Source organism: Blennius ocellaris (assembly GCF_963422515.1).
Source record: "Blennius ocellaris genome assembly, chromosome: 10".
Classification (NCBI taxonomy): domain Eukaryota; kingdom Metazoa; phylum Chordata; class Actinopteri; order Blenniiformes; family Blenniidae; genus Blennius; species Blennius ocellaris.
In genome coordinates this window covers 22660697-22671710 of record NC_137659.1, presented here as the reverse complement: position 1 = coordinate 22671710, position 11014 = coordinate 22660697, and the positions used below count along the sequence as shown (strand labels likewise).

The window sequence follows — 11014 nt, the reverse complement described above, 5'->3', positions numbered from 1 at the left end:
AGGAGGCGGCCAAGAAAGGCCAGTCCACGTTCAGAGAAGCGGAGAACATCCTGGACAACCTCCGAGGTACGAGGTTTCGGTTCGAGACACACACCTGCTCAGTTTTTGTTTGTTTGTTTCTCTGCCCGATCTCACTGGCGTTTTGGTCCGTTTCCTACGTTGATCCCAGATTTTGACCGGAGGGTCAACGACAACAAGACCGCGGCCGAGGAGGCCATGAAGAAGATCCCTGCCATCAACGCCACCATCATGGCCGCCAACGAGAAGACCCGGAATGCGGAGGGGTCCCTGGGCAACGCGGCGGCCGACGCCCGGGAGGCCAAGAGCAAGGCGGAGGAGGCGGAGAGGATCGCCAGCAACGTCCAGAAGGTAAGGAGTGCGACCGAGCGGCCGCGTTGGCGGGCTCAGTCCGGCGTCCTCCACCCGCTGACCGTACGTCACCCGGCTCCCCGCAGGGATCCGCCAAGACCAAGGAGGACGCCGAGAAGGCCTTCGAGGACACCAGCAAGCTGGACAACGAGGTCAGCGACATGATGGACCAGCTGGACACCGCTGAGGAGGAGCTGGCCAAGAAGAAGGCCGAGGCGGACCAGGACATGATGATGGCTTCCATGGTACCGACCTCCTTCACTTTCAGGGCTAGGGTGGATGGAAACCACTGCTGTGACTCCGTCAGTCTGTCCTACATCGACCATATCTACATTCATGTACCATCTACTGACCCTACATCTACTGACCCTACGTCTACTGGCCCTACGTCTACTGGCCCTACATCTACTGACCCTTCATCTACTGACCCTACGTCTACTGACCCCTCATCTACTGACCCTTCATCTACTGACCCTACGTCTACTGACCCCTCATCTACTGACCCTACGTCTACTGACCCTACGTCTACTGGCCCTACATCTACTGACCCTTCATCTACTGACCCTACATCTACTGACCCTACGTCTACTGACCCTACATCTACTGACCCTACGTCTACTGGCCCTATGTCTACTGACCCTACGTCTACTGACCCTACGTCTACTGACCCTTCATCTACTGACCCTACGTCTACTGGCCCTACATCTACTGACCCTTCATCTACTGACCCTACGTCTACTGACCTCTCATCTACTGACCCTACATCTACTGACCCTATGTCTACTGACCCTTCATCTACTGACCCTTCATCTACTGACCCTACATCGACTGACCCTACATCTACATTAGTAGATGTAGGGTCTACTGGCCCTACATCCACTGACCCTTCATCTACTGACCATCCCTCCAGTACTTTGTCTCTCTATACATCCGTTTCCCACCCATTAAGCAGTCTGTCCGTCCGTCCATCCTCTCATCCATTGATACATTTGCATTCATCCATACATGTCTCCTTTCACCCATTAATCTATCTGTTCATCTGTCGATATAACTCCATCCATCCATCCATCCATCCATCCGTGACTCCACACATTCAGTCGTTTCCATTCATCCTCCTCTCTGCACGTCCTCATTCATCTATATATCATCAAATTCCTATCTCGTCTCCATTAGTCTTTCCATCCGTCCCTCCATCCATCCTCTCTGTCCGTGACTCCATAAATTCAATATGTTCCATTCATCCACTCACTTGTCCACCCACCTAATCTTTCGATTAATCTTTAATCTGTCCATCCAACATCACTCCATTCTGTCAATCACTTCCGTTCATCCTCCTATCTGTGCATTCATTCATCCTTAGGTGTTATTAACTACTTCATTTAATATTTAATTTATCAACTAGTCTTTCCATCCATCCATCCATCATTCATGTTCTATCCATCCGTCATCATTCGTTCATAGATCTATGCACTGATATTCCATCCATCCATCCATGAAGGCTCTTTGTGGCTCTTGTATATTTGGGGTTGTGAATAGAGCTTCTTCTGTTCTTCCCTGTAGGCATCAGACAACGCGAAGGAGGCGGAGGACAACGCACGCAAGGCCAAGAGCACGGTGAAGACGGTGCTGAAGGTCATCACGGCCCTGATGGACCAGCTGGGTGAGAACACGTCTCGTCATACACTACACATTATATCGGTCTAAAATGGACGGCTCATTAAAACTGTCATCGATGAACCTCAACAACATAAGGAGGCAAAGCCACCCAGAGAGGGACATAAGGAGGCAAAGCCACCCAGAGAGGGACGTAAGGAGGCAAAGCCACCCAGAGAGGGAAGTAAGGAGGCAAAGCCACCCAGAGAGGGACGTAAGGAGGCAAAGCCACCCAGAGAGGGAAGTAAGGAGGCAAAGCCACCCAGAGAGGGACGTAAGGAGGCAAAGCCACCCAGAGAGGGACGTAAGGAGGCAAAGCCACCCAGAGAGGGAAGTAAGGAGGCAAAGCCACCCAGAGAGGGACATAAGGAGGCAAAGCCACCCAGAGAGGGAAGTAAGGAGGCAAAGCCACCCAGAGAGGGACGTAAGGAGGCAAGGCCACCCAGAGAGGGACGTAAGGAGGCAAAGCCACCCAGAGAGGGACGTAAGGAGGCAAAGCCACCCAGAGAGGGACGTAAGGAGGCAAAGCCACCCAGAGAGGGAAGTAAGGAGGCAAAGCCACCCAGAGAGGGAAGTAAGGAGGCAAAGCCACCCAGAGAGGGACGTAAGGAGGCAAAGCCACCCAGAGAGGGACGTAAGGAGGCAAAGCCACCCAGAGAGGGAAGTAAGGAGGCAAAGCCACCCAGAGAGGGACATAAGGAGGCAAAGCCACCCAGAGAGGGAAGTAAGGAGGCAAAGCCACCCAGAGAGGGACGTAAGGAGGCAAAGCCACCCAGAGAGGGACGTAAGGAGGCAAAGCCACCCAGAGAGGGACGTAAGGAGGCAAAGCCACCCAGAGAGGGACGTAAGGAGGCAAGGCCACCCAGAGAGGGACGTAAGGAGGCAAAGCCACCCAGAGAGGGACGTAAGGAGGCAAAGCCACCCAGAGAGGGAAGTAAGGAGGCAAAGCCACCCAGAGCGCAGTCCCGCTACAAAGAGTGGTAAAATGTAGGGTCGTGAACGACGCAGCGATGTAAAGTCATTACAACAATAATGGCATGAAGAACGTAGAATAGCGGCTGCAGGTCATGACAGCGGCTCAACTGGTGTCTGAAGCTGGGAGCTTCCTGTACCTTTCAGAGTAAAACCCAACAATTCCAGGAGGTTCATTACAGACTTGTTGAGAGTGACGGAACATTCTAGTGAATTACACAACAACTACAGGACATTAAAGACACACCATCACACTCATGGTTCTAACAATCCACATCTCCCACATTTATCTTCCATTTTAATCATGTGGAGCGATAAAGGAGCTGAGAGCTGCAATGCATTATGGGAGTTTCTGTTTGACGTGTTTAAATGTAATTATTGGGGGTTATATTAGGTTTGTAGTGTTGCTAATAATTGTGTTTTTGTTGCTTAGTTCATGTAGTTTAGTTTATTAGTTGTAAGTTGTCAACCAGCAGTGAAGAAGGTTTTGTGTGTCGTCTCCTCCTGACATGGTCTTCCTGTGGGACTGTCAAAATAAAATGTGTGTGGCTCTCTGGGTGTCGTGTTCAGTGGGAAACGGGACCAAATGGCTCTTTGAGCGTTAAAGGTTGCCGACCCCTGCTTTCGACAAACGAGCAATAAGGTTCTGGGGAAATGAGATTCATCCGTTGGTTTCCAGGAAACATCGACAAGGTGGACCTGAGCAAACTGAACCAGATCGACGAGTCGCTGAAGAGGGCCAAGGGCAAGATGGCCGACAGCGAGCTGGACAAGAAGCTGGCGGAGCTGAACGACGTGGCGCGGACGCAGGAGGAGATGATCAACGACTACGACCGGCAGATCCGCGAGATCCGCGCCGACATCGCCAACCTCAACGACATCAAGAACACGTTACCCGACGGCTGCTTCAACACGCCGTCCCTGGAGCGGCCTTAGCCCCGCCCACCCCGCCTCCCACACTCCCGCCCCCGCTCACCGCTAACACTCGGCTGACACGCCGAATTTTACCAAAACAGTTGTTTTTTTTTAAAACGTTCTTTTAAGAAGCCAATACTTTAAAACCACGTTCACGACATCGAAGCAGCCGTTTCTTGTTTTCGTCTTTAGGTTTTGTTTTTGTTTTTTTTTGGTTTTTGTTCTTGTCTTTTAGACGAAGTAGCGTGGTTACGGTCGAACGAACTCAGCGACGCGGAGAAGCCGTGCAGAGAAAACCAGAAACCACAAATCCGTCGTGACTGCAGCCGCCGCAGGAGGAAGGGTCACGAGGAAGCTCCGCCCCCTCCTCCTCCTCCTCCTCCTCCTCCTCCTCCACCCCGTCCCGCCACGCCCGGGGGACATTTCACACTCTCGGCTCGCTAAACGCAACTCTCTTTTCTTTTTTTTGATCTTCAAGTTTTCCTCAAACACAGTGAAGGAGTCCTCTGGTCTCTCCGGGGAGGTTTCAGCTCCTCCCTCCTACCGACAGTATTTTCACCTCCGACTGGTTTCTCTGCTTGTGGAGCGAACTCTGCCGACGGAGCTCCTGAAGTCACAAACGTCTGGAAGGTTCCCGCAGACGTCCGTTTCCTCACACGTGCTCATCGGGATGGACGTTTCCCCCCCCGAGTGTCCGCCGGCGTCAGCCTGGCGCTTGGATTGGACACTCTGGGAGGGAATCCGGTTTGCTGGTGCATCAAAACGAAAAAAAAAAAAAAAAAAATCTGAATACCGATGAATAAATAAGTTCATTTCTGAATTCAGGCTTTTGAAATCATGAAGAAAAAAAAACATCTTATCAGATAAATAAGCCTGAAATATTTCAGTTTGCGTATTAAATCTATTTATGGGCCATTCGTAGCTTTTCCATTGTGTTCTGATTTTTTTTTTTTTTTGCGATGCATCTGGATGGTTATTCCCCCCTCAGACCCCGGAACGTTCCGGATGCCTGCATCAAGATGCACCAATCAACCCTCTCTCTTTGTCGGCTTCCCTCTTCGCTCACGCTCCAACTGGTCAAATGGAAGTTTCTGCATGTGTGGACTGAAGGAGGCCGGCCTCGACTCGTTTCATCGATCGCGCCGAGACGCACCAAACCTCATCGCCACGTCACTTCATCCTTTATTATGCAAGCTAGAAAACGCGGCGCTCGCTCCCCTCACCCCTCGACCCCCGGAGGCGTTTCATTTCCACGAGCGGCTCGCTGATCCATCTCTGAGGGAACGCCGCGTCCTCGCCCTCCTCGCCCTCGTGGGACAGTAACCAGGCCTCCGTCTGTGACCCGGCTCCACACTTTTCACTCGCTCACGCCGTTGACGCCGCCCTTCGTTTTGTCTCCGCGCCGTCGCCGTCGTCGTCGTCCCCGAAGTCGCTGCTTTTCCACTTTTTTCACACATTTAACACTTTTTCCTCCAGGCTCAATCCAACACTATGCAACTTTGTACATTTTGCGTAGCGAGAGTTTTATCTGATACACTGGTGCTAATAATTATTTCAAATGTTATATTTTTGTGTGAATGTTTTTTATTATGACATAGCGTGAGAAACGTGTTATTTGTGTAAATATATGCGTTAAATGATTCAGGACTGGCTGATTGGGAAACCTCCAACAAGCCGACAGCCACGTCGAGTTCGATCACAATCATTGAACCGAAGCCTCCAGGTTAAATATATATATAAATATCTATGATAACGTCTGTGGTATGTTGTTATAATAAGCTTGCTTGTATACAAGGCTCCGTGTTGCTGCCTTATAGCGATGCCATTATTTCATTTGTGTTTTATTGATTCTTTGTGGGTTTTCACAAGTTAAATCGACCTAACTGAATTTTTTTGTTTTGTTTTTTTTGCTCCTTTTTACCAATCAGGACGTTTTGAAGCCAGTCGTTTCACTGAGCCGAGGGAGAGAAGGTCAGCTCTTTAATAGTGTTTTGTGCCTTAACGATAAAAGTTCGGCTGGAGTCGCGTCCGACCGCAAAAGTACGGCCCAAAATCCTCACTTTTTTTTTTAGTTTTTAACCCTCAGAGAAAGCCTCTGTTTGCAGCTCGAGGACTGTATGTGAAGATGGACGACACGCGTTTGTTCTGTCGGCCCAAAGTGATTCTGTTCCCTCCACGTGGCTTTGTTGTCGAGATTGTTTGTGAAAAATAAAGTGATGAAACAAACCTCTTACGAAGTTTCAAGCTAAAATGCTCTCCGCAGATTTACAAACGGTAACATGACGCGAACGTCAAGCGAGAATATAAAAAAAAGGATAAATCCCCCAAAAAACAAAAGACGAGTCAGAGTTTGGCGCAATGTTGTAACATGGCCACTGGGTTTCTACAAACTTTTCAATTTTTTATTTTTTATTTCTATTTCATCCCACAAAATATTTCAGGCCAAATAAAGCTCAGTTCAATTTCAGAATTTTAATAAGAATATTGTCAGTTTCTCACCAAGTCCATAAATACTATTAACGCGTCTTCTAATGTTCCATTTCATCCACGAGGCCAGACGTCATTAACTTACTTTGTAAAAACACCATTAAAACAGTTTATGGGAACAAAACTGCTGCCATCTTTAAAAAAAAAGTCCTCAAACTTCCCCCAGTTCACCTAAAGTGGGCCTTTTTTTTTTCTTCCAAAAAATACTCCGAATTTGTTGATTGTGGCCTGTTTTTACTTGGATCAGAAGCAGGTTTTACTTCAGAGCTGAACCTCCTCTGAATGTGAGGAGAGTTGCTCGTCCTCAAGCTTAATCGAGGCTCCCGGCCTCCGGCAACGCCGCCTTCGTCAAATCATCACTGCGTTTCCTGCCAACAATCAAATCAAGCTCGTGATTAAACCTTTGTTTTTAATGGAGTCCATCTTCATGTACAGTGTTTGTGTTGAATCCTGCCTTCAGGCAGACGGCCGCTCCGCAGGCTGCGCAGCTCACACACACACACACACACACACTCACACACACACACACACACACACTATGTATAAACAGTATTTTAAGTTATATTGTACCACTTGTTTGTATTGTAAGCGCGTGGCCTGTTAGAAGCTGAGTGAGCGGTGCGGCCTGCAGGCGCACGTCTGTGCAGCGTCGTGTTTTCCGCCGCGCGACGACCCCGTGACCCCACCGTCTGTTCCCACGTCGCCTGTAAATCCAAACGTAACATTTGAATAATAAAATAAATTACTACAGGAAGCGCTGTGTCACTGTGTTGCTTTATTGCAGGAGGAATCCTCACACTGACTTTGAAACTCATCATGAACACAATGAAAAGATCTTTTATACATTTCACACATTTTCTCGGATTATTTGCTTCATTTTATGTTCCAACCATGAAATGTCATATAATTAATGTAAAATGTGCAGTTTTTGAGTAAACTCATCCTGACACCAGAACTTAAAAAACTGAAAAAGTTGATAGAAAGTATTTTTTATAAAACCAACAATATTTAGAGTATAGAGAAGCAAAGCAAAAGAACTTAAGATATGAACTGGTAACCATGCATTAGCACATTAACTAGTTAATAAGTCACTACCTATTGTTAATAATGCTAGCAAATGAAATAATAAAATTTGAGGCTGTAAGATAGTAACTCAGGTAATGGGATGAGAACCTGTTAATATCTTGTGGCCATGAATTCAATTAAATTGTTCCCTCGCATTATTAACTTGAGCTAACGACTAATTATTAATATTATATAATAATTGTTTTTTTTAACAATGTAACCTCCACCCCCCTCTAAATTGATGTTTTTGTTTTTGTATTGAGATTTTGAGATAAATGATGCAGACCTCATTAGATGTTGGTGTCTTCTAACTAAACCATGTAAATTACAGACACGTAAAACTCCTCTTGGCCCAAAAAAACTGAATAAAAATCTCTCCAGCTCCAAAATCTGGCCTGCTGAATCCCCCCCCCCCCCCCTTACTATTAATGAATGATCTTTAGGCATTTTTTTTACATTTCAGCATTACATTGTGAATTTCTGCTCCTCTCACTTTATTTCTGGATGTGCCTGAATCAGGAGGAATGGAGGCGCAGAACGATAGAGCGCAGCTCTACAGCCGTTTCCAATGGCAACCGACGTAAACATACAATGCTCAACAACAGCAAAAGTTCTTTCATGAAACTCCATTAAAATGCACATTTTAACGCTAAGACATCCAAGCTTTCATATACTATGCACGTTGGGTGTTTTGCAGTTACTGATAAACCTGACAAAAAAAATCACTTCATTATCAAGAAGTACTGTGTTGCAGAAAATAGTATAGTATAGTAATGTAGCTCTCTGTAGGTACAACACGGGACATGACCAAGGAAGTGAAGTTAGTTTACTGACTCTATGACGAAGATCAGCAACAGAAAATCACTTCTTCATTCTATATCTAAGGAAGTTGACAGATGCTTTTATTTTTGAAATAGTGCAGCAGTGCAGGGGCGGGACCACATCCAACGCGACAACAGTCCCCTTACTAAACCACAAAAACAAAATAAAACACAACCACTACTAACACTGTAACACTAATATAAATCACAATAACGACATTTAACCTCCTAAAACCGTAATCTCCCATGGTGCATTGCAGTGCAACAGTTGAATCGCTACAATACAACATGAGGGAACAAGATCATTTAATTTGTGGCCATGAATTATTAACGTGTGGAAGCAAGTTATTATCTCGTTACCACGAGTTACTACCTTGTGGCCATCCTTTAATGAATATTTTCATGTAAGCAGGTAACTTTCAAAGTTCTTGCAGACCATTAGGAAGCATAGTTGTCTTCGCAGTCCCATATTATACAGTTTTTTCAATAATTTCTCATCAGCGTCAGAGGCCCAACAACATTGTATTCAAAATTGAATTCCCCCAGTCTAAAAGTCCCTCTAGTGGCTCTACTGAGAACAGGAAGTGTCTGTGTCTGTTTCTGTCCATGCCGTCTCCAGACCGTCTCAGGGGAAAAGCTTTCTGGTGTTTTAGATCAAGTGGTTTCCCTGTTAACTGGTGACCCTAACTAGTGTCTCCTGTTAATAACAGCTGATAGTAATAGACAGAAATCTGTAGCCGTCCTGACGAACGCCGATTAACAACATCTACAATGACGTTTCCAAGTGTTGTAGCTTCTGTGAGTCTTAAATTAATGTAGAGTATACTGTTATGAGAGGCAATGGAGGAAGTTGGGCACCTTTTAACAGTGAAACCAGTTCATTTGAAACACCGGTACAATGTGCTAATGTTTACGGTGGATTTATCACTATGACTCATAAACGCTGTTCAACCAGTTTAAACCAGAATGTGACCCAGAAGAAGAAGAAGAAGAAGAAGAAGAAGAAGAAGAAGAAGGCTCCTGAAGAAGTTAAATATATTGTATCTGAATAAGTTACTTAGTTTGGTCGTTTGTGTTGTTATAGTTATTGCTAGCTAGTGCTAACTCCTGCTAACGGCTATGGTTTTTCATGTTATACTGAATTTATATAGTATATCAGTGATCTTTGTAATGAGAGTGAGTATCAGAGGAAGTGGTTATTTCCCTGCATGATGTCATGAAGGGAAAATCTCTGACTCAGCGATATGAGCTGAGTCACTGAAAAGGAGAGCAAGTGAAGGAGATGACAGACTTTCCTCACTTCTGGGCCTTCAGGCTACAGGGACACGATATTCTTAGAAAACCAGTTAGAAAGTGGATTTTCCATGATATGGGACCTTTTGGCCATTTATTCAAGCTTTTCCCTGTGTATGGCGGTTTTACTCATTATGTAAAACTCATTGGACACAACTAAATACAAACTTCCCAGACTAAATTAATGTTAATGTCATTTTCTTTAAGAACTGGTGGGAGTTACAGACTTAAGGTAAATCTGTATATAAACTACAACTCTCATGCTGTGGTGTTGCACTATTCACTGCAATGATTGAATATGGATTTTTACCATCTGAATGTTAAAAAAAAGGACTTCTTTTATAAACCACAGGTCAAAGTCACATGCACATATTTAATGATCTGAGTCAAAGACGTAGAAAAACATGTTTCATTAGATCTGTGTCCAATTTTGAGTTCAGACTTCTCAATCTATTATAAATCACAGTCCAACTGGAAACATCAGATTCTCATCTCTGCCTCAACATGTAACATAAAAAAACAATATCTCAACATTAATTAAATGTGTCTGTACAAATATTGCACTGATATATCTCAAATTCTATATTTAGTCTAAAATAAAAATGTTCCATCTGTGACTGGAGGATTAATCCCAGTTAAAAGAGTCATATTAACCAGCTTTTCAACACTTTCACGTGGTTGGTCCAAAAACGCTGTAGTAAAAGTGTATTAATAATCCAGCTTCTCCTTGATTCTCCTCCATTAGAATATTGGATCATAGGAGCTACATTCAGAATCTGCTGTGTCTGTGTGAGCTGGACTTGCTCCTCCCACACACGCCCATCTATGGGAAGAGGAGGAAGTCCTTCCTCTCGTGGTGCCATGTGCCAGAGCAGAGCTGCCTGATTGTGGGAGGAGTCAAAGGGGAGGAGCCTACCTTGATAGTGATTGGCTAAACCCCCGATGACACTATATAGGGTTTGATTTCTGATTGGCTGGTTGGAGCAACACACTTTTTAAACCCTGGAACAAGCCAGGGAGAGAGAGGACACTCTTTCTACACCTCTGGGGGTCGGTCCAGGTGTGGAGATCATTAGTAATGTTTAGAAAGTGAATTTTGCAGAATATGACCCCTTTAAAATGATTATACTGCAAAAATATATATATGTAATATATCCGTTGGTATTTATGCAGTCAATCACGATACATAAAAGGATATATATAGATAAGATATATTTTTTAAAGCAATGTAAAGTACATGGAATGAAAACTAAATTAAATGATGAAAAAACTTATAGTCAACAAATGATAGTTCATCATCATCATCACATCATCATCATCATCATCATCATCACCCTTCTCCTCCTCCTCCTCCTTCCCCTGTCTCTTCCTCATCCTCATCATTATCACCACCACCAGCACTATTGTCATCATCCTCACCATTATCAGCATGACCCTCC

At 45.1% G+C, this 11014-nt stretch overlaps 1 protein-coding gene across 1 annotated transcript in view; it reads left to right on the top strand.

Annotated features, from left to right (window-relative positions):
* The window catches only part of lamc1 (laminin, gamma 1), a 77753-nt gene extending 70610 nt beyond the window's left edge, over positions 1-7143 (top strand). Inside the window, 5 exon segments of the mRNA XM_080503354.1 lie at positions 1-66; positions 170-369; positions 456-614; positions 1930-2029; positions 3674-7143. The exon segment at positions 1-66 is cut by the window's left edge and continues 49 nt beyond it. Coding sequence (XP_080359480.1) covers positions 1-66; positions 170-369; positions 456-614; positions 1930-2029; positions 3674-3930 — 782 coding nt within the window. The 3' untranslated portion in view covers positions 3931-7143.
* The last annotated feature ends 3871 nt before the right edge of the window (positions 7144-11014 follow it).